Genomic DNA, 25,703 nt, shown 5'->3' with positions numbered 1-25,703 from the left:
TTTTCTAAGACAGAAATGGTGAAATCTGCAGTGGCCGTTTAAATTAACAGAATGACCGGACTGCTTTTCAAAGTTCATGTCTATTCCTTCACTATCTTATCTTACTTTGTAATTAATATACCTGTGTGTATCCATCACTATAACTGCTAATTATGGTACAAACATATATATCACAGGTAAAGAAGTGCATGTGACACATTTTTGAAGATGACATATTGAAGTTATATATCTTCCAATTGAGTAATTCCAAGAAATTACTTGCAACATCCTATTGTGCTCATGCACTGATAACAGTGTTTATGATCAATTTAATCCTTGGCAAACTACTGAAAGAGAATTTTTACAAATATCTACTGTAAGTTGTGATAAACAGCCATGGAGGGCTGCTCAATCCTGTGTTCTTCTGGTTGAACACAATCTTCCGGTACATTTCTCTCCTCTATTAGAGCACCATAACTCAATCTCAGACAAAATTCCCTTGCACATTTCCAGCCTGCACAAAATGTAACAGTGAAGCTTCTATTTCAAGCTACGGGACAGAACGACCACACATTATCGGCTTCTTTTTGCCTCAGGAGTTACATGTTAGTTTTTAAAAATGACTGATGAAAGTGTCTTTGATAGTTTCAGACCAACGCAGTTGTCAATTTCCCATCCAGCACCAACATTGTTTAGATAGCAAAAACACTTGTGCCCCTCTGTGCACCTATGGGTGTGTTGGTCTTAAAATGAGGTGTGGTCAGGCGCATTGTTGGCGCATTGCTATCTGGAGGCAGCAGAAAGCAATTGCTTGACTGACCAACAAAAACCTGGTCTGAAATGGCACATTATTTCACTGTTATTTTAAGGGTGCATGATCAAGATAGTAATATGCGCCTACATAAGCAGCTGCACAACACACATACACTCTGCCTGTTACATACAAGTTGAGTGTGCTAAAAATTCATTTCAGATGTTTGGATAGGTCAGGTGGAACATTACAATACAGCCTCAGAAGGCCGGGGAATTCTTCATGGCATATTGTGTGACGCATAATATTGCCATGCATCATGGAAGTCTCTAGGACACAAATGAGACTCTGCAGAGAAGGATTCTTTCTTACTTCCCTTAAATCCACCACCGTGTTTCCCCATTCATCACCTAAACTAAATTTATCCCACCGCAGTTTCATAATGAACAGAAGATTTATTTACACTTTTCATAATATAATATAAAAGATGTCTCCCATTGTGATTTGTGCCATTGCTTTCGCCCAGCCCTTTCTTGCCCCGGGGGCGCACAGAGCCGCGGTGTGTGTATGTCAGGACTGGGCTCACTGGCCAGTCACAACATGTAATGAACTCGCCACAAAGAATCTAATTCTATGTGAAACACTGCTCCATTATAATAGCAATGCACCAAGGTGCCAGTGCACCAGGGTTTTAAAGGGAATGGGAAATGGCACTCTGATTGGCACGGCACACTTTCATGATTAGTCACCTCTGCCTTATCATCAATTCACAGGTGAATGTTTCACATAAGCTACAACCGATCAGCGACAACCAGAATGGTTTGAGGAACATAATAGAAAGTTCAAAGTGTTGACTTGGCCTACAAATTGGAGTGGAGTCCATGCTTCAACGGGTCAGAATTGTTTTGGCAGCACAGGGGGGGACCTATGCAAAATTAGGCAGGAGGTTTTAATGTTGCAGTTTCTGTAAAAACCATCCAGACTTAAATCAATATGAAACAGCAGATACTCTCATAATTTCATTAAAATGGTCAAATACAGGTGTATTACAAAGACACACTTGACTCAGCTTTGTGATAAAGAACACTGCTTAACTGAATTTGTGGGTAATGATCAATACAACCCAATTAGTCTGATTAGATCCAGAGTTGTCCTCATGCTAAGAATATAAAACTTACTTCGGTCCTACAGCTTGTGGCTGATCTTGCAGTCAAGTTAAATTATTATTTTTGATATGTGCCATCTGCTTGTAGCTAATTATTCCAACTGGCAAGCCAGGAAACAGAAAGTCATTTTTACACAAACAAACTGTGTGTTAGATGGGTCCATGGATAGATGGATACATGGACATACAGAGACGGATATGGAGCAGTGTATTTGAGGCCCTGATCCTGAAGTAGATTTCGTTAATAGACACATCTGTAAAGTCACATTTTCTAATGTTAATTTCCAGGAATTTTTGAAATCCAATTACTAATCCACTTTACACTGCAGATACACATGTATGAGGGATGTGTATGTGAGCTCATATGATTTCTAATGAATGCCATATAAATCCTTACGGCTGTTTATCTTTATGAGCAAAATTAAATGACAACAGAGTGCAACAGGAATAAAAGAGGAAAGAAGACCTCAGAGCATGTATAGTACAGAAAGTGTCAGCTATAACACACACTAAACAAACCTAATACTTGTAGAATGTATTGGATTTTTATTCAAACACACTCGTTTAGGGGGGCACCACCTCCAAAAATATTCTTAACACAGTGTTTCCAATCAGTCTAATACCAGAAGCCGTTACTTCTCAATTCAATTGATCTCAAATCTCTACTTCAAAAGGAACATGACGACAATGACTCAGTCAAAATAAAGAACTTTATCAATTACTAGTACAGGGTAAATGCAATGTCTGGTCATCACTAAGATGCAAAGTAGAGTCAAAAAACAGTGTTAAATCAACAGTTGATGAAACATTTTAAAAAACTGAAGAACTAAAGAATGTGACTGGGCCATTTACGATACAGCCATATTACTAATTGATACTCAGATGTCTATGAACAAAATTTGATGATTCAAATATTTATTTTTATCTCAACGTCAACTCAGTCATGAGCAAGAAAGCGAGTCTTGCCTACTGTGAGTTGCGCCATGGCTGGAGATTTTTCTGGTCAAAATTACAGTAGCTGGTGTTGAAAGCCAGAAACTTCTTCACAATGGATTATGGGATTGTTACCCTGGATACGAAGTGTAGTCTCCGGACAACTGGCGCCATCAGTCTGCCAGAAGACACCACTGTGGATTTCTCTGTTGGCAGTTGCGGGCAGATCGTGTCATCTGCCTGTTCTCTTGTGGGTTGATCTGAATTGCAGCACTAATTGTGGTACTTTTGCTAGATAACTTTTAGCATTGGCTAGATTAGCCAAAAAAAACTTCAAAAATCTTTAAAGTGAAACCATAATAAAGATTTAAGAAGTTTAAAAAAATAAATAAATAAATATTCTGAGGCACTCCTGCTCTTCTGATTCTGTTGGTATTAACTTGGTTTTTAAAATAAAAGATTGCAAGTGTAAACAAAGAAAAAGTTACTTGGAAAGCACAGGGCAAAAGAAATGCTTTTGCAAATCAAAAAGCAAACAAATAAGTTTCATAAGTCCTGGTTTGAAGTACAACTGTGTCAATTTTGGGAAAGACTAGAAAGAGGAATTTAGAGTTTAAGGCAAATGCATCAACAGTTATAATACAAAATGCCAAATCTCTTACCGCAGCGACTAGAGGTCAAAGCACACCAGATTTCTTGAATTACCTCCTGATAGGGTCCTCAGTCACTGTACAAAGTTTAGTTTTTATCCATAAAAGCATTGCTGGTATGACCTCGCTTCCCATTTGGTGGCTTCTGATTGGCTGTGAAAGTCTAATGCATTCGAAAATCAAAAATCCGTGTCACAAATTTTGTGAGGTTTGGTCTGAAGATCATGTGTGCTAATTTTAGTAAAGACTGGACCGGGTTTGTCCAAGGAGTAGTGAAAAAACACACACTAAAATCCTATATGCACAGTAAAATTTTTGGTTGATAACTTTTTCACTGAGCAAGCTAGGAGAAACTTTAGGAGCTGAGCCTCTGCATCACATTCTTATATTTTAATACCTAACTATATTTAGACAAAACCCCTTCAATCTAATCTGTCCTGAAAACAGTAAAATCTGTATAATGGGTTTCTCATCTATTTATGTATGATCAATTATCATATTTTTTATAATTGCACTGCCATCTTCCACAAGTAACTCGCAAAGGTCAGAGAAAAAGCATATACAAATGGAAATTTATGACTACCGGCCTATTTGAGTAATGCTTTTGTGACAGATGTGCAAACGAAGGGATGACCGATGATTGAGTAACATATAGCGCGGCACTAATGATACCTGACCGATGTAGGGGTGAGGAGTGAGAGGCAAACTTGAGATTCCATGCATTATTGACATCTGACCAGTGCCAAGGTCAGTGGTGAGGAGGGACAGCCTGACTACTAAGTATTACGTTCATATAAAAGCTGCAGTACTTTGCATTAGCAAATATGCAAACTATTGTTTACACAAAGTTTGTTAAAGGTTAACCATGGCAGATGGTGACAAGCTTGAGGCTGTCACCACATTTTATATGCTCTAAAAGGATAGATTAGATTCAAAATACCAACCTAAATAATTTGGTTCATAAAAACCCTGAGAGTAAGGCAGTAAAATCTCAATAATCATAGACTGTGTTGATCAATCCCTACATACATGAAAAAAATTATCTCTATTGATCTGCTGTATTATTCTGTAGCCATGCTTCAATGTATATCAAATGCAGCTATGTACTGCAGCCAGAAATTAATATATGCATCCCTACATGGCGCAGCATGATCCTTGGCAACAAACAGCAAATATGTCTCCATGGGAGTTACGGAGAGCCTGTGAAATTGAAATTTATTTGTTTGAAATATCAAATTTGTGGAGTTCAACAAAATGTGACAAAGCACATCAAAGGCAATCTAAATATCTACAAACTCGCCACAACAACCCTTCACAATTTGATGCAGAAAATGTCAGACACACTGCTGAGCTGGAAACATTAAAAAAAAAATCTTTAAAAAAGACAGAAAATCATCTGGTCAGGGACTGGTGCTGTGTGCAACCTGATGTTATTCCCATTAACCACAAACTATGTACCAATAAAATCCCTCCATCCTACAAATACCCTGTTATTGGACATATACCATATGAGGATGGTGACAGTCATATACCAAAAGGCACACTGTGCTTTAGCTATTTAACACTCATAGGCCAATTAAAAAAAAAAAAAAAAAAAACTTGCTCAGCAAAAGCCTGGCTGCTGAACCAGGTTGCAAAACTTTTCTTGGATTACTTATTTGTGGAGAACTGTGCCAATGATGTTAAGAGGAAAATAAGGTCAGATACTGCAGAAGCAATTCATCATATACTGTACACATCAGGTATGATCTTATATTTTGATTGAACGTACTATAGCTGATCTATTATTCTCCATCTCTTTGGTTAGCAAAATAATCAGTGTCATGGTTTATCACTTCCAATGTTGTCATACCAACAGCTAAAGAGAAGGGTGGTGGACCCCACTGTTTGTCACACCCACAGGTTACGTACAGGCGATAAGCTAACTTGACTTAATGCAGTGCTACGTAGTGCTGACTTAACGTGATGTATGACTTAAAATAATGGATGTTGGTTAGAAATTTTGTGGTACTGCAGAACATCCCCATGTCACATTGTATTTTTCTTGTTTGACCATCACATTTTGCAGTTTCTGTATAAATTCTGTGTGTGCATGACAATAAGTACTATTTTTCAACTCTGAACTTGTGCCAACTACAGACCAGGATTTGGCTTGTGTGCTGTGTTCAAGAGGCATTTTGTGTAAGTTTCGTCATGTGGGTTAATGTGTAAAAGATTATGTTAGATTTTGTTTTTTTCAAAGATTTAATTCTCAATTTTCTTAAATTCACAGATCCAGTTTGCTCTGCAATATAGTTCACTCACAGATCAAAACAGCAGCATGGCTGTTCCTACTAACTCTGAAAACTAATCACATTACATACACTAATTAACTAACATTATGGGGCAGGCTGCTTCTCCCAAAACACAAGTTGCCAAGGCCAATAGCTCACTTCATTCCTACTCTCACCCGATAAACACAACCATTTTTATTGTTTTTCTTCATAAGATATGTTCTCTTACATTGCCAATGAAAAGAGATACAATCATGTTTTGAGAGAACATCTGCACCAAATTTCCCACCCCTAAAAGCATGCACAGTTAGTGCATTCTGCACCTATATTGCAAAAAAAACAGCAGTTGTGCAAACTTAAATGGCTTGGCTTGGGAGCAGAGAAAATATGTTGACTAGGAAATCTCCCAGAGATGCATAGTGGAATTTCTTATTATTTTGGTCAACTCACTGGGCTTAAGTTCACTGTAACACACAGTTCAAACTGGGTGGAAACAATATGATAGTACTTCTATTCTTTTCCAGCTTTTGAGTGTTTTATATACAAGTGATTTAAATAATAATTTAAATACCGTGGTAATTTTTAGTCAGTCTCTCCTGGAGAGCATTCATAGCGTTGTACATGCAAAAAAAAAAATGCCAGAAATAGTCGGGTAAGGAATGAAAAAAAAAAAAAGAGCTTGACAGATAAGTTCAAACCCTGCTTCCTCTCTCACCTCTGCACAGCTGTCCAGTCACTGTGTGAAGTGGGTGTGAATATCGGATTGACGCTTCAGAAAGTTACAGAAATTGTTGGAGGCAGTCCCCCCAACAATTCCAGTGTCAGAAAGGTGTGAGGTTTGTGAAGCTGTTACACCATCCAGCAAGCACTTCTGATAGTGTATACAATGCTATTAACACATGTGCTGGGTTGAGATCTGATGACTGCAAAGGCCAAAGCATATGATTCAATTCAATAATTTTCATATCAAACACTTCAGTGACTCTTCATGTACTTTATTAGAAGCATTTGTATTATATAATAGCATGGTTAAGCCTTTGAAAAATAATCTGGATCTATATATCGCAAGCTTTCCTCTCTAGAGGATGAAATCCAAATCTTCCGTATCATAATATAAGTACAGGAAGCAACTTTTGCAATATAAGTGGAATTGGACCATGGAACCACCTCAGCTTAGGGAACCATAGAGGGAAAAGAACTATTATGTTAAATATGTGACCCTGGAATTGAAAACTCAGCCTTTTCCTTTTACTACCACAGCACAAATGTAATGTAGGCCTGTCAAAAAACTTCAGTGCGTCAAAGTTAAAAATACAAAACTAGCAGAGGGTGAAGTGTCTGTACCTATTAGGTGGCTTTGATGTAAACTACTGGTACCATCTCTTCTTTCATGAATATTTGCAAGAACGAGTAAACTTCTTTGAATTGTTTTCCAAACTTCAGTTAAAAATTATTATTTTTTTTTTTTTTTTCCCCCAATCTGAGATATGGTATTAAGTATAAGTACTAAAGTACAAGAGTAAAGTCAAACACTCAGAACTTCATGCACTTTTGAGGGTGTTACACATATCAAGCAGTCTGTACACTGTGAACCTCAGCTTGCCCCTGAACAGAGCTCTAATTTCAGCTGCCAGATGTTGCTGGGACATCAGGCAGATGTGATAACATAAATTATTTTCCAGGATGACACCACATTTTCTAAGTAACACAACTGCCCTTTATATTGTTTTTCTGTGCAAGGGTATGATACAGTCAAAGCTCAGACTTAAGCAGAAATATGAATTTCTTACCTACCACAATAGTAATTGTGTAGCATGCTGCACAGGTTTTTAGTGAAAGGTCATGTGCATGGTGGTTCTGATTTACAGATTCCCCAACCTGACCTCCATTCAAAATATTACCATCAAATTAACTTATGGTAACGATCAGGCATTCATTGCTGTAATCATTACTTTCTGGCAGCTGCCGTACAAACTACACAGAGAAACAAAATACCCGCTTTTACGAGTAAATGTTTTGAGAAACTCATCCTGGGTCACTAATTAAAAAGTAACAGATGCATCCCATCTGTAATTATAGCAGCACTGACTCATTGCCCTTTGGTGTATGGAAAGTCATAACTAATGTCTCAGGCAGACATGGCCCTTGCATTAATTCACAGGATGTGTTGCAAATATTTGAAGCAAATTTTGGATAAGGCCTCTCATTGTGGGCAAAATAAAACTGTGCTTCAGTTGCAGCTACAGTAGCTGCAAATCTGACTGTGAAAGTGGTGAAAAGAAGTACTATGAATAACTGTACTTAACATTGAATTAGGATTTCTACTTTTATGAGGGTTTGAAGAACCCCTACAGAAATCAAGTGTTTTAGACACAGTGTTAGCCCTGAGCTAACAAGTGCTGCTGTCTGGAGGACCCTAAATAAATTGTTGATATAACTGAACCTTGGGAAAACAGCTGCTCCTAAACACACCAGGGGCTGTGCTGAAGCTAAACCTAATGAAAACCTGTACAAACTTGACTTCAGGGTGGGAAAATAGATGCAAACAACACTAATACAATGCCGGTGGAGTACTTAATCCAACAAAGAATCACCTTATCTGCAAAATATAGCCTTAGTTCAAAATAACGCATATGGTGCTTAACATCATAATACACAACAAATATTATTTGGGATGCCAAAGTAAACTAAATACAAACAACATTTATATGATGCTGCAGAGTGTTTCAACCTAGTGAAATCTCTCTGACATTTCTGTGATCTAAAAAGAGTAGAAAACCGCTCCGTGTTTTGAATCGCCACAAAAAATGTGGACATCAACACATACACTATCTTGGAAAACTAACATGCACAGAAAAAGTGAAAATACCACAGGATTCATCATAACAAGCCAGCATCCACAATTTTTACCTTCAGTTACATTCAGACAGTGGGAGTGACACTGTCTTGCTTTATCCCTCATCACAGTGTAACGAGTGAGTTATGTGAACTAGTAAATGAGGTAGTTGGGTGCAAGATTCCTCTGGGGCTGAGCTATTTATTTCGCCTGTATATCTAATGACTTTGTAGCCCTTTGAAGAAGATGGAAGTTTGACGGAGTGGCAGTGTTTGTGAGCACACAAGCAGCACACTTTCCCCACAGGAGCTGCCTGTGTAGACTGCCTGTCTGGCTTCCTAGCTGGCTGCTTGACTGGCTGCTGAGCAGGATTTTCGTGCAGGCAGGAAAAAGAGTATTGACTGAACCCATGTTAGACCACAGGGCAAAGCATCTGGTAAACAACACATGCTCATACATGCATGCACGCACGCACGCACACGCATACAAGTACTTTTCCAGCACAGTGGAGAGTCTGCATTGCCACAAAGGGACAAATGAAATTATTTGGGGAGAAACGATAAAATTATGTTTTATGGATCAGCTGTCTTTCAAAGAGTTTTCCAAAAACAAGGGCAGGTTGAAATGACATAGAGGCAGGTTTTAGATAGGCATGTTTTTGTTGCTAATACACAACTTTCAACAAAGGGGCAAGCAGATAGCAATACCCCCAGCTTGGTACATGTATGGTGTACAGCTGCAGCATAACTCGATCCATTGGAAAGCTAGGCACTAATAAGGACTAAAATTCACAGAACATTAGAACTGGATTTTCAGTCCAACAGACTTGACAAAAGATTGACAGGCCGTCCAGAAATTAGATTCCATCTTGTCGCGTCCTTCACTGTGTCCTTCATATGCATGCAGATTCAAATCCACTTAATTGCAGTCATGATTCAATCATCTGTGAGAGTCTACAAGCATCACGCATTTTCAGTCATGAGAATGAGCAGCACATACATATTCATGTGTAAGATTTAGCTAACCATATCGGCATAACAAGAGAGAAAGATACATATACAGTGGTGGCAGTGAGATGCAATGCTTTGAAAATTAATACATTATGGATAAGTGAATTGAATATGTTTATGTTTTATATGCGTCAGTCACAGAGGTCACTGACTGAAAATAATGGAAATTTATAATGATAGTCCAGCAGTTGGGTTTTCAGTTAAGATGGCGATGATACCAAGTTACTTTCTTACTGACAATCCTTATTAAATTCCACCACCATAATGTACTGTTGCACCATCATTGCACATCCAAAATAGAGTGTTACATTCACATTTTATGCAATTATCCTATAGAACACACAACAATAGGTTGGTAATACACTTTTAAAATTGATAGCACCATCATACCAAGATTTCTGGGGGAACAACTGTAGAGGCTTGAGTAAGCAATACCATACTTAGATAGTCGTTTAAATATTTATGCTGTGCGCTCTGCACCGTGTTGTAACATCAGGCTATTAAAGAATGAATGATAGGCATAAGAAACCTAGCTGTACATGCTTGATCTAGGTATTACCACACCACAGCTTTGGCTACAATCCTTTATCCATGCAGCTCCCACACATTAAAAAGGGACAATACAACAACACAACTGGATGGCCACAAAATAAATTGTGCTGTTATAACATCCCCTTTTGTCCTTATTGGAAAATACTCTCCACTGTCCTTATTACTCCTCAGTACTGAGTAATGGAATATATCTGTGCATCATGTGTAACAAAATGTGATTAACATCCAAATCAGCATGAAATTCTGTTGAAGATTACACAGGCAAAAGATGGAGGCTAATTCCACCAAGTCCCCCACTGGAGACTCGGGGAGAAAGAGAGAGAGGGTGACAGCAGAGGGAGAGAAACAGAGCAAAAGACATAGAGAAAGAGCACAAATGGGCAGATGGAGAGGGGAGAGGTCCTGGTCTGGCCAGGTCTGGGGCAGGTGGAAAGATGAGGGGGGGTAAAGGGGGATGGAAAAGGACATCATGGAAGGGAGGAGAAGCAAGCCTGGAGGATGGAGTCAGCCTGTTAATGCAGAAGGTATGGGAACAGAAAGTAAAGAAATCGAAAGAACCGAAGGGTCTTGGGAGTGGAGAGGAAGAGAGGTGCAGGCAAGCAGCAAATGGATAGGAGGTAGAAGGAAAGGAGGAAAGGAGGAAAATAAAATGAGAAAGGAAAGGTTAAGACAAAACACAAACCATATCATAAAAAAGATGAAAATGAATGAGAGATGGATGAGAGATGGAGTTCACAAGAAAAGCAGAGGGGAAAAGAGTAGGGGTGAGCGAGATGGTCACACAAGGATAGTTCATATTTAGACAGCTCCCTGCTGCACCCAGCTCTACTTCGACACAGATAACTCGGTACATCCATTAGTTCAACTAATTCCCATCGCCATCTGCCATGCAATTTCAGATGCACCTCTGGAGTCGCAGAAAAGGTTCAGGACTTTGGGGGGAGGGATGTTGATTTGGAAAATATGGGATTAATTTGCTTAATTGAGGTACCTAATGTTTCCATAACTCAACAGTGGAAGTCCTACAGGAAATCAGGTGGAGTAAGTGTGATCGCACATACCTCTCTTAAGAATAAATGGTGTCTACTTCTCCTGGCAGATGGATTTTTCTTCTAAGTGAAGACCCAGTTTATGAAGAGCTGTCCTAATCATAGCCTCTCACTTAAATTCCATAATTTCTTTCATATGTCATAAAAATGGCCATTACTAATGTACTACTGTAAAAGACAAAGAGCAAAAAATAATTATTTTCTTACCTTCATAAGCTGCCTTAAATCCATGAGCGCTTACTGCAAAGTCACTGGTAAGCCTCAGTGAAAAAATGGAACCAGAACTGGTAACAGGTGGAGGGATGGTAAATCCTGTTAACCTGCAGAAAAGAGAACGAGAGGCCAAAACTGAACATGTGGTTTCATTTATACCATCACATTTATATCCTAATAAGAATAAAAAGTTACATTACATGCAGCTGTACCTGAGACTTATTAAATGTAAGACAAATGTTTTAGTCAAATCTATATAATGACCTCTGTTATAAACTGTAAAATAATCACTGTTAAACAATTGCCTTTTACGGATTTCACATGCACACAATTTCAGGAGCATTTAACCTCGAGCAATGGATGTTATTGTTCTCTCTTGTGACTACATTTATTTCTATTTATATTATAATGATTCAAACAGACAACGCAGTTGAAAAGTTGTGAAGCAGAAACCTAAACACTACCTAGGTCTGTTAAACATCTGTCGAAACTCTATTTAAATCAGAGAGGCCACCAGATGAAGTGGCTGACTGCAAATTTATAAATTCTTGTTGAGAGATGTGCGCACTAAAATGCAGCAATGCAAAGATAAAACTGTTCGCCAACATAGCTCTCACAAAAAAGACCTCAAACTTCAGACCACCAGAGAGTTTGTGCGCTGTAGCATTTTGTGTCTAATAAAACAGAACTGCTCGGTGAATTGTAATACAATTTGTCGACCAATAATATACTGTGTACTATATAATCAAAACCCAAGCGAGAACCTTCTCTATTGTTCGATGGTCTTTGAGGGCTGGCAGCTGCATTGTAACAGACTGCTTCATTACAGCATTTCAAATTAGGTGCAGATCCAAACAAATCCATTTACTTTCACGACGTCGTAAACAAGATGTGTTGCTGACCATTCCTCAGCGGCAGTTGCTGATGTTCTATCGACCTTCCACTGCTGTAAGCCAGGCAGTGTGGCATGAACAGAACTTGTGCATGAAACAGAATGTCTCCTTTTCTACTGCCGTCTCATTTTCTCTTGTTATTTTCCATTGCTAGTTTTGGGGCTGTTTGTGTGACTGAACCTCTACTTGACAATAAGCCTAGTGAATAGTGTCTGTAGTAGGCCAAATGTGCAGAAACTGAAATTCCCCCAGTGACAGCAAAGAAGAGGGTGCTGTATTTACAGCTTCAATAGAGTTTCCAATTACAGCACTGTGAACTGTGCTGGTCCTTGCAGTAAATAATTACCCTTTGTCACAGGTACAGCACAGCAGTCAATTGCCACATGATGAAATTTTGAATACATTTATGAGGAAACAGATCTTGAAATGTGACCTTGTTAAAAGCTTAATCACACACAAGAGCATTGTATTGAATTTGCATGCTATCATGGTTAATTAAAAATGAGGGCAAGCTTGTGCATCACAACAAAAGTCTTTGTTGGAGTGCTTAAATAAAAAAATAAATAAAACAGCAAACACAGGGGAGAGAGGTAGCACTGAAACTATTTTTGTCACTTTTTATCGTTTTACTTATTGTTTTGAACGGTTAGTGACATTTGGTTAGGCAATATCCAAACTAGTCATAATGTAAGAGTGGAGTCTGAGAGTGGAGAAACAGCTATAGGAAACACTCCTCTCTGCACAGGGACTGACAACATTCTGAACAAGAAAAATATTAAAGGATTCTCTCACACTTAGGGGATTATTAGAAACCTCAAACATAGTTGCAGTCAGAGTTCACATGAAAATGTCAGGTGTGTGGACAAGTCAGTTTGGTGTGACTTTTGTTCTGTGCTTCTGTTCAGGAAAGTCGAATTGAAAAGACAAGTGTGTGACCCTGGCCTTTCTCTCTGGCCTGCTGCTGTGGCACGTAACAAACAAGCTCTTAACCTTTCTTTCGCAACAGAACTATGTCTCAGTGCCATTCCAACAGGAGAAACGGAAATAAACGGGTCCACAGTGCCATTTCCTTATAGGAAATATATATTTTCAATGAATCATAGCTTGATGTCTAGCTGGGTAGTCTTTAGAATTGCCTGCGTACCCCAAGTCAGCGAGCGGTGGATCCATGGGGAAACTAATTATTGGCTGAGTTGAACAGAAAAGAGCAGAACAATCAGTGGCTGTAGAGAACATGCTTACACAGAGGTCGATGGCACCCATCAAGATGAGTGCAATGCAGTTGCATAATAACACTAAAAAGCTTTGACCTGAAATGGTTACTGAAGAAGTGGGACAAATGAATAGTGGATTAGTTTGTCCATGAATCAAAAAGTTGAGGAAACTCTTCACTTTGTGTTGCAGCACTGACAATCAAGACAGTGAACAGAATATATGCTGCTATGGCAACATGTTATACAGAGAAACAAAGATGGGAAAGGAATTATAAATAGTAAATAAAGTGTTTATGGCAACATATATTAGGTTAATGTGACGAATTAGGCTCGATGAACTAAAGTTGTAGGTATTTCTTTTCCTACAACCACCTGAAATAAAGAGAAAACATTTTTTCATTTCCAAAGCAAGGTGACTGCGGAAAAAGCTTAGCTCTGCCAAACTGAAACTCAGACCCATGTTCCAAGCCTCACCAGACTAAATCCTTTCTTCGATTGCACTGTTGTCATCATAGCACAAAACAGCAAGGAAATAAGGATGTCATGGTGTTAGTGAAGGCCTACATGAAGGGAAGACATATTTTCTCAGGCTATCAGTGAGAAGGATTAGAAGGTGGCAGACTAAACAGAGTTTGTCTGTACTCCCACACTTGTTTCTGATTGAAACAGGTCATGTCTTAAGTCATACTGGTCAGGATGATGCAGGAATAATTAAAACCTGAAAACAATATCTGAACAGGCTGCCTAAAAAACAATAACTCTGAATTTGTCTTCTACATTGTATGACTTGGCTGCGGCATTTGGAAAATACATGGACATACTATTTTATATAAGAGCTTCCTAAAAAAAATTTTAGAAGGAATTTTCTCAATTTGTTTAAAACAAAGATGCACATTCTGCCTAAGTATGTCTGACAAAGAGGAGACAAAGAGATCTCCATCATCTGGTATTCACTGCTGCCTGTTGCTTTGGCAACAGGAGCATCAGGTGAATGGCTGGAAAATGTCATTAACAAATAAATACCATGGGGCCTGCTGTCTTCTCAGACACAAGGAGCTTGTGACTTAGATATGAGACACAAGTCTACAAATTAAATCCCAATTCCATTTGAGATTGTACAAAAAAAAGACATGTTAAATACCGGATTATGCTCTAATCTGACTTTGGGAGGTAGGCCAGACTCACAAGGGAATTTCATTTTCAGAAATACAGCAGTTCAAGGCATCACAGTCAAGATGAACATGCAACAAGAAATAAAAGTTTAGTAAAAAGGACAGACACTGTAATGTCTGTCATAAGTGTGTTTGAAACTATAACCGTAGAAATAGCATTTTTAACCTCTCTAACCCATCTGGCAATCTGACACACACTTGCATTTAATTTACTTATTCTAGCTCACTACAAAAGCCTTTGTTGGTTCACTGGAATATGGTGTGAACTGATAGGAAAGCTAATTTTAATCAAGAACATCCACAGACCTGCTATATATAACTTTTTTAAAAGGTGGTAGACAATTTGCACATAAGGAAAAGAGGATTAAGAGTACACTAAATCCAATGAATACAGTTACATTTAAGCAAACTAAGGAGACAAAACCACTGTTGAAGCTTAAGAAGATCTGTATGTATAACTGTATAATGCAGCTACTGTATGTTGGGGTGAAAGGGAATGGTTTAACAAGTACAGAAAAGTGTTTGGACTAAAATATATAATAATTTGGTGCGGTAATTTCAAATCCAGCAAAAACAAGGTCATCCACTGTAAATAATGCAGTCTCACTCTTGGCCAGTCAGTAACATTGTTTATTTTGACCTGTGATGGTGACAGCTGGTGCATCAGAGGTCACAGAGTTGGAACAAAATTACTTGCACGAAAATGATTTTATGGATTTGATCAAAGCCTGTTCAAAAACAAACATTTGTGAAGTCACAACAGCACAGTAATTATGACTTCCTTCAGGCATGAGTAATATGGAACTTTTATAAATTTGATCAAAGCCTATTCATAAAAAAAAAAGTCATACTAAATTAAACTTTACGCAGCTCTACAAGTACAAATTAAGTGCTACAAGCGTGAGTCACATAGAAAACAGGTGTTCTGCATCTGTAGTGGAATCCAACAGGTCAACCGAAAATGTCAGAATGGGTCTAGAGATGCCTGCAGTCTGAGCAGCTATGGCATCCGCACTTTAAGGATCAAAGCAACACCAGTGGCAACAGAATGACTACATGTGCCTGGGAACAGAGTGCAAATGATTGCCTGGACAGATGCAGCCTTTCCTTCCACCTGAAGACACTACATCAGCCCCGAAGGTAGCTGTCAAGCATTCCTGCCATCTGATTAGAGTGTCACAGTAGCGGCGTGCCATAGAGAGAGGAGAGAGAGAGAGAGAGAGAGAGAGAGAGAGAGAGACAGGAATGATGTACCTCTATTTGTCTGACTCGCTGTCTCTCTACCTCCATCTGTCTTTCCCTCTGTGTTGCACTAGTTCTTCCTGTCACTCTAGCTCTTCACTCACTTTCTCGTTGCATGAGGTTGCTCATATTCACAGTTACTTTTCCTGTCTTACTGATTCACCGTTTGTGTCATTTTGCCTCTTTGAAACTCTTTGTTCATCTCTGCCCACCTCTCCTTGTTGCTACACTGCTCTTAGCCTCTTTGTGGATCCTGTGACACAAGACGAAAGAACGAAAACAAAGGGGGGGGGGGAGAACTTAAGTGTCACTTACTTGGTAAGATCAGTCGTAACAATTAAAGCGAACCACTCGCCTTTAGTTTATTGTTAGACACAGCAAAGTAAGGCTTGTTACTTACTAAGGTGAATAATGGCCTTCCTGCCGGTCGTCTCTTTAAACAAATGGAAAAACAGCAGGGGATGATTAATAGACTTATTTTGCACTGACATGTCCTAACTCATTAAAGCATCCACAGATTCTGACATTTCTTTTTAATAACTGCAGTAATAAAGGTCAAATCATCCCATCAATTAATTCATTCTTGGTTCTTCTCTGTCTAATAAGAGTGAAGAATGAACATAAATGTAATTTCTTGAATTGCAAAGGAAATGTAATATGGAGAAAGTCTGGTGAATGGTCAGAAAGTTAATATCCTTCTCTCTCTGTCTAGTGTGCGACTCATGTTTTAGGTTTGCACAGTATCTCATTGTCATTGTCTACAGTATCATGCAAATGCAAGTAGTTTCCCAGATGTGAATAGGCCTGGTGCCTAATGCAAAAACAAAACTGGGATAAATATAAGCCAGGATTTCAACTCAAAAACTGTAATTTGTTCACAGGTGTGCTGACAAAAAGGTAATTAAAAGGATAATTAATCCTCTATTTCTCCACCATTTATGCCATCTATATGGTGTTCTGGTATATTTGGGAAAAGAAGAGAAGACAGACCAAGCCTGGATTCGATTTAGCTCATCCACGTTGGAGGTGACAAAGGCTGGTGCAGATAAATAATAAAAGCACTGAACAACCATTAATACCACTTTTATTTCATAAAACCTTGTGCTACTTATTTGGAAAGTGATATGTAGTACAAGAGTCATGGCCTACAAATTTTTGTTATTTATTTTTATGCATTTAATAGTGTTTATTACTTAATTTAAATATCCTTCACCCTCTCACTGTGTCAAACAACTCCACTTGGACTGTTATAGACAATTCTGTTCACTATGTGCCAACAAAACAACCTTCTTTCTTTAGTATCTAAGTTGACGGTAGCCAGCAGCATAATATTTCTGCACTGCACTTCCACTGTCTGCACTCTGTTCTCTGTGTAAGAATAGACAATGTAGACCCAGCCACTTGACACTAGTGGCACCACTTGTTCCATGACTAGTACTGTTCAGGCTCAAGGATTTTATCACAGGGCATAACAAGAGAGTAGCAATATATGAAACACACAGGTTAAGAGTCAGAGTTGAAGGAGTTAAAGAGTTAAAAGTCTGTGTGATACCTGAAAATTGATTCAGAGGTTTGAGGGTGGTAAAATATGTAAGGTGAATGTCAGGCTGAGTTCAGTTAACTTCTGTTATTTCTGTATTGTCAGCTATCCAAAAAAATAAATAAAACTTACGATACGGTACGATTTATGCATGCAATGTAACCTCAGAAGTAACAGAAGTTATAGTATGAGCTTCACCTGGTTTACTATTAAAACATTTGTTAGATGTTTTAAATTTGAATTGGTGACAAACTTAATCTAAAGTGATTTAAAGCTCTAGATAGAGACTATGCTGTGTACATATGTATGTTTCTAAATTTGACCTTCACTGTTACATTTGCATTCACATTTGACAACAGATCTCCACACAGTGCGAGCCTGGCATACTTTGAAAGCAAAGCTGCAGGAGAAAAGGATAATTACTAACCATGCCTAGCTTGTGACCTTTTTGCACATTTTGTGGCTGCTTAAAAAAAACATACAATTTTGGAGTTTTTCAGAGGAGGGGAACGACCAGAAAGAACACAGTAGGATTTTCAGAAAGGGACAGAGACAAAGATTTTGATAGGTCTGACAGATAATAGGACAAAAGCTGCAAACTGTCAGAATATCAAATACTAAACCTCATGCAGAACACTGCATGAACACAAGATTCAGGCGAATATTTCTACCATTGGTTGACAAAAATGAACAAGAATACTAAACCTGTATAATAAGAAACAGCTTTGTTAACTGAAGCAGAAATTAACACAAGAATTGCTTTCGCCCTGGTGGCCCACCTGGTAGAGTGCATACCATAAAGTCTCAGTCTTAACCACAGTGGCACGGGCTCGAGTCTGACCCAAGGCCCTTTGTTACATGTCACTCCCCCCTCCCTGCCACAACTACAATACAACCTCTGTCAGATATCTACTGGGTCTTCTGTTTCCTTTTATTTACCTTTCATGTTTTCATGTCTTCTATTTAGAAAGTTTTGATTAAGCTGACGAACAGCTTTGTCTCACTCTGTATAATGTTTGATATTCAGGGGATACATAGAAAAAAATTCAATATCCCAAAAAGGATTTTCTGACTTATTTGCCAGGTAAGGCAAACATCAGGCAATCCATGACAAACATTGTTCCTCAGTAAGATTTGAGGAGCAGTGCTTGGTACTCAGTGTTCTTTAGTGTGGAGACCTGTTCCCTCTGGTCTCTTTGATAATGGGAGGAAACCTACACATACTAAAATTACCTGAAACCTCCATCCAGAGAGGACCACTATCAACATTAAACCAAGCCAATGAAATTCTTACTCTAACAGTGCTCAACCACCCTTGAAATATTATACTGTCATTATTATTATTATTTATTATTATGTCCTTATTCAAACTCGAAAACCACTGAGGGCGAAGCCCTCATTTACAATGATGTCGAGTAGATACAAAATAATAAAAATGCAACTTGAAAGAAGTACATCAATTAAAAAGGTGGTTGGTGCATAAGCAATTCTTCCAAGCTAAGTGTGAACTTGAGGGACATAGAGCATAAGCCAGTCATTAGTCCTGGTGTAATGTGGTCCAGTGAACCAAACTGACATGAAAGTAATATATGAAGGCAGCTTTCCAAAAAAGGGCCTTGTAAAAAAACAAATATGTATGCAAATCGCACCTCTCAGACGGAGAGGACCACCCAACCTTTTTGTACAGGATGCAATGAGTGACACAAGAATCACCAGTAATGAACCTTTAGATTGGTAGACGGCATCAAGGGGCTTTAGAGTTGCATGCCTGTACAAGATGTCACCATGAGATAAAACTGATGAAAAAGTTGCCTCAACAAGGTTTTTTCTACAATGCAATGGGAAGCAGGATTTATTCGTAAAGTAAAAGCTGATCGTTTGCCTTAATTTATGCACCAAGTTTGATACATGATTTTTAAAAAGGATAACCTCTCATCAATCCAGATGCCAAGGTATTTGTATACCATGACACTTTCAATATTGGTGCCGCTTAGTGGGGAGGATGAGATTATTCAAATGAATATTTTTGGCTCTGGAGAAAAACAAATTGAGATTTGTCTGCATTTAAAACTAACTGAGAAGTTTTCACAAGACGTCTTTTAGATAATCAGAAGTAAAGCTCAGCCAAGTCAAGTCACCTAAATCGATTATCTCTGAATTTTTATATAGAACTAAAAGATCAGCTAGCTCATTAATTGCTAAGGAGGAAGCAGACAGAGGTCTGTACACTGCAAACACAGTAATTGAATTACTATGTGCAATATTCACTTTCAGACCTAAGAACTGAGGATGGTAGAGGACGGAAGGAGAGTTAGGGTAATAAAGCCTCTATTCCAGTTTATTGGGTTATTATTACTATTATAATAATAGTAAAGTAACAGCTGTTCATTCAGTTGAAGTTATAATATGGAGAGAACAAAAAAAACTACTAGAATATTAAATATTGAAATATACTAGCAGACCCTGAGTCAAGTTTCAAACTGTCACTTCGACTGTCACTTTAACTACCTGAAAAGAGCCTCTTTTTTTTTTTTTTTTTTTTTTTTTTTTTAAACTTTCTATTACAGTTGCAAAACTTTCGCTGATGCATGGGTACAGCGTTTCGGTCAGAGTTGAGTTGATCTCGATGGAGGGATCACAAGTTCACAAGCTGCAGCAAGAAAACATGATTCAGCTTGTCATAGCAATTGTATAATGACAGCAGCAAAAACATCTCCATAACGAGGTCATTTTTTTGTGCAAGGCAGCGGTGGAATAAAAGACTTTATTACCCTAACTCTCCTTCCGTCGTCTACCATCCTCAACATATAATTTCAGCACAATAATGAGTGCTTCAACCAATCATTCTCAGGTATGAGGGATTTAACGTACGGTAAGTGCAGCACCGAGTAAGAGGAATGAGGGGAAAACTTCACAGAGCAAAGAGAATACATAGATCAATAGGGAGACACACTAATCAGGTCCATCGCAGGGATATCGATTCTTTTTCATTTAAAAAATTCATTGTCGCTTTTGTCGTGCACCCTTCTGAATTTCTGCCTTAATTAATTAATAGCATTAATAAATTAAAGGCCTCTTTAATCTCTATCAAGGTTTCTATTTATAATTACCCTGGAAGAGGGAAGAAAAGGAGAGAAAAGGTTTGCCTGTCATTATGTTCACCTTCTTAATCATTCCAGCTGTAGTAAAACCTGAGCGAACAACACATCAACATGCATTCAGAGGAAGGAAGGAAAAACAAGGAAAAACAAAAAATAAAAACAACTTCAGGTGTTGCCATATGGAAATGAGCATCTTTCAGAACAAGATGCTGGAGGAGCAGGTGGGAAAGTTTGTGCTGCATCTTTCTTGACAAAGTTAAACTAAAGGTAAGAAAATACGAAGTAGGAATCCTTGCTTTTCTTTTCTTCTGAGTGAGTTTTAGTTTTGCAGTGAATTAATTGTCTAAGAGTAGACATTCTACTAGCATACATTTTGGGCCCTGGAGGCACAGCAAAGACTGTCATGGAATTATTATTTTCTGGCGCCACACAACATAGTGCCATGTTGGGTGGATATCCACCACTTGGAAAAAACAAAAGTGTGACTAAAACACAAAGAAGACATTTCTATTTAGATGTGTGGGTTGGATCTGGAAAAACCCATCAGATTTGGACCATTTGCTTTTGTCTCATAGCAAGAATAAGTCGTGCTTTTCCAACTTCTCTCTGAATGGTAGGATTACCTTCATGTGAATTTAAAAAGTCTAAGTAAAATATCATCTTTGGTTTCTTGTTTTGCCAATTGTTAACCCTATACTTGACACAGCCTAATCTGCAATGACTTGACAAAACACCTATACATTCTTTTAAAATGGTAAACTTGACTCAAACAATGCACTAATCATAATTTTCTTTTCTTGCCATTTATGATTTGATGACTTTTTTTTTTTTTTCTTTTTTAAGTCTGACCTGTCGATTACAATTTTCTTTTTAAGAACTATAATTGTCAGATACAATCATTTTTTAACTTTTCTTTAATGGACAATTCAATTGTATGTTCATAATAAAACACTGACTATAGGTGCAGGGTGCTGTCTCCCTCTCTCTCTCTGTCTCTCTCTCTCTCATGAACCATCATGTGGTACATGAGTGTAACTAAGACCAGCATGGAATCGGTCACCAAACATAGCCGATCACACTGGCAAAACAACAACAACCTGTCTTTCCCCATCACCAGCAGATTGATCAGTGCATCCCTAGACTCAACTCATAAAAAATAAAACTTTTTCCATGGACACTGACTAGTATCAGGATGGGGAAAAAAATCTCAAGAGCTAGAAAACTAAGAAAAGACATTTGAATGTTATTCTGCAGATGCAGCTACAAACTGTTGGGGAAAAAATAAAATGTGTATTCAATTGTTTCAATTCAGAGTGACTTGGTATAAGAATTAGCTCTCTGCTGGATCCAAGACAGATATTATGCCTAAACTCAAACATTCAGATATACAAATTAAAGGAAAAAACAACATAAAGAGTCTTAGTAAGATGTTCTGCCCCCAGGTGCCAACAGTTACTGCTTCAATGCACCTTGGCATTCATTATATAAGTCTCTGAACTCTACTGGAGGGATCAACACCATTCTTCCAAAAGATATTCCCTCATTTGGTGTTTTGATGATGGTGGTGGACAGCACTGTCTAATACAACTGGGTACTGCCACTGATTTCCTGAATCGATTCGATTTCAATTCACAAGGTCCTGATTTGATTCGATATCGCATCAGTTAGAGATATTTCAATTAAAACATCAATGTTTCTTGGATATGAATGAGATTCTCAGAGAACTAATGCTGTAAATTGCATTATTAAAAGCATTCATGCATACATTACGAATGAACACAAAGCAGTTACATTCATGCACTTTCTATTTAACAACAGTTTAGACGCATCTCAAGAAATAAAAGATGTAATGTGCATTGTTAACATACCCCAGTGCACCGGCTACACTGTGTATGAACAGGTACACAAAGCCTCTTCTTCAGATAGATACATTTCAACCAGATTCTGCAAACTGTGGATATCTTATTTCATCACTTTGAGAGAAAAAAAAAAGTGGCGGAGCATCATTCCAGCAGCTCTACACCTCCGCTCACCTGACCAGATCTCGTTGTGACACATCCACAAGAGAGTGTAAAAGATAGATATTAAAAGATCAATCTCGGGTTTTATGAATCGATGTCCGATTATTCAAATGAAGATTGATTTTAAATCGGAGAATCGATTTTACAACCAGCACTTCTGTCTAACATGACGCTGCAAAATCTCCCATAACTGGGTTGAAAACTGGAGACTGCAAAGGCCACAGCTTCACAGCTTGTGATTCACAAAATTTTCATACTCATCACACCATTCAGTGACCCCTCATGCCCTACGGATGAGGGCATTGTCATTCTGCTTCTCCAATCATTTTTCAGTCAGGTTTTTCCATTAATTTGTCACTCATCTGTATGTATTACCTGACAGTCTGAGTAAACCATTGGTAGATAAAACAGTCACACACTGACTCTGCACAGTCACCTCCCTATCTTTAGCTTTGTTGTGTTTTCTTTCACCGCATAACATTGCAGTCTCCATCCGTCACACTAGCCTGAACCGACATCTCTATGAACACCTCTGTGTACCGTAAGTGGAAATCCAAAAGGAATTGAAAAAAAAAAAAAAAAAAAAAAAAAAAAACTGTATTGCATTAACTATCAAGTTTGAGCCTAAATCTTCAACATATTACATACTAATGACCAAAATACCATCAGCTCATACAGCATTGCATACGTATAGATAAGGTGTACAGTTATATAAATATCTATTTTTCTTTTATAAAGAAGCATTTTATGGAGCTGATTTATTCCCACATTCTGGGAAAGATGTACTGGTGTGTGCGGAGTTGTGTTTGGTTTAATAATCTACCACAAGGTTTTTTTGTGCCCAACTCCATCATCATTGATCGTCTGCATTATGGGGACAAAGCAGTGATGCTGGAGAAACAACTGAAACCGGAAATACAGAGCAATAAACAGTTACTGCTATAACCATGAACAGTTTCAATAAATGCTTTACACAGTAAAAGCTTTCCACTGAAGAGAAGTGTGTTTGGCTTTTATTGCGAAATACCCGCAGATGATATCTGTTTAGTGATAGTCATCATTCAACAATAGCTTTGTGTAGATTAATGTAAACCCAGTCAAAGTTGGTCTAAGTCTACAGTTGAAGTACAGCCTTCACACAAAATCTCCATTCACATTGTTGCTGAACATCAAACCATGTTTGATTAGGTCAAACTACAAGTATATTATCCTAGCAGATATATATAGACATCAATCTACTGATATGCATTGCCTGACATTAGCTGTCATATACCTATACAAAATCTATCATTTTCATTTCTTATTACAATTACACATAATATCCATAATCAAAGGCCAAAGTAAGAACTGTCCTCCCCTCACCACATAATCATATATAAATACACTAGCAAGAAAAAGTATGTGAACCCTTTGCAATTACTTGGTTTTCTGCATTGATTGGTCATATCTGATCTTCATCCAAGTCACAAATGTAGACAAACGCAGTGTCCCTAAGCTAATATCACACAAGCAATTATAATTTTTTGTGTCTTTATTGAATATACCCACTAAATATTCACAGTGTTGGTGGAAAAAGTAAGTGAACCCTTGGATTTAATAACTGGTCAAACCTCTTTTGGCACCAGTAACGTCAAACAAGACCTTCCAGTAGTAGAAGATCAGACCTGCACAATATTCAGTAGGAATTTTTCCTTCAGAACTGCTTCAGCTCAGCCATACTCTTAGGATATCATGGTTTGAGTGACTCACTTCAGGTTATTCCCAAGCAGCCATACTGGGTTAACATCTGAGCTATGACTGAACTACTACAGAAGGTGGATTTTCTTCGTTTGAAGTAATAATGTAGTAGACTTACTTTGATGCTTATGGTCACTGTCCTTCTGCATCACCCAACTACTGAGCTTCAGCAGGTGGACAGCCACCCTAACATTATCCTGTAAGATACCTTGATAAACTTGGGAATTCAATTTCCCATCCATGATGGTGAACTGTCCAGGCCAAGAGGCAGCAAAGTGCCAAATCAGGATGCTCCCTCCACCGTGCTTCACATTTGGGATGATGTTTTTATGTTTGTATGCAGGGCCCTTTTTACACCATACATAGTGCTGCATGTTCTTCCCGAACAATTAAACCTTAGTTTCATCAGTCCACAAAACACTTTCCCAGTAGTGTTGTGGAGTGTGAAGGTGCTCTTGCTTGCTTCATGCAACCACCCACCATGATTTGCGTATGGTAGACTCATGAACAGAGATGTTAATCAGTTCCAATGTTTCCACCTGCATTGTCCTTTCGAATTCATCTTAGCTTAGCTAGGCGCTCACTTCTTAGGAGAGTAGCCACAGAACCAACTCGTCTCCATTTATAGACAGTTGGTCTAACTGATTATCTAAACTCTTTCAGCTTCATACAGATCAACAATTCTTAATCATAAGTCCTCCAAGGCATGTTTCAAATCTGCAGTTGTTTCCTGTGAACAGCAAACTCAAAATGTTTAAGTGTTTTTTGGGGTTTTTCTTTTTTAATGAGTCAAAGTAGCTCTAACCCACACCTCCAATCTTGTTTCATTGATTGGACTCCTCGTTTGATAACTCCTGACTCCACTTAGCTTTCGTTAATGCCATTAGCCGAGGGGTTCACATACTTTTTCCAGCCAACCTCCACCACAACTGTGAATGTTTGAATGATGTTTTCAATATGGACAAGAATGATACAATGATTTGTGTATTGTTAGTTTAAATAGGTTGTGTTTTCATAATTGTAACTTGGATGAAGATTTTACCATATTTTAGGACAAATTTATACACAAATGGAGGTAATTCCAAATGGTTCACTTTATGGGGCTGGGCAATAAAAAATATTATCTCCATAATTTATCACATTTGATTGGGATTATATGATCACACCATGTTATGACTTTACATAATTATGTGATTAATTAATGATTTACATGTTAAGTCTGAGGTAATGTATATACTGTAACATTGGAAAACAGTTCATTGCACTGAACACCAGCTTGATTCTCTTATACTGTATGTGATTTTGCTTCACCCAGCCCGAACGTGATACATTTACATATTCTAACTAAATAATTTCAAATTTTATATATATA

At 38.1% G+C, this 25,703-nt stretch overlaps 1 protein-coding gene across 1 annotated transcript in view; it reads right to left on the bottom strand.

The window, feature by feature from the left end:
* The window catches only part of csmd3 (CUB and Sushi multiple domains 3), a 216,856-nt gene that overhangs the window by 168,232 nt on the left and 22,921 nt on the right, over window positions 1-25,703 (bottom strand). Inside the window, exon 3 of the mRNA XM_022753266.1 lies at window positions 11,406-11,518. Coding sequence (XP_022608987.1) covers window positions 11,406-11,518 — 113 coding nt within the window. The remainder of the gene's footprint in view (window positions 1-11,405; window positions 11,519-25,703) is intronic.

The sequence above is a fragment of the Seriola dumerili genome, unplaced genomic scaffold, assembly GCF_002260705.1.
Source record: "Seriola dumerili isolate Sdu_G_001 unplaced genomic scaffold, Sdu_1.0 BDQW01000191.1, whole genome shotgun sequence".
Classification (NCBI taxonomy): domain Eukaryota; kingdom Metazoa; phylum Chordata; class Actinopteri; order Carangiformes; family Carangidae; genus Seriola; species Seriola dumerili.
The sequence above is the reverse complement of the archived record's forward strand: the minus strand, read 5'-3'. Positions and strand labels throughout refer to the sequence as shown.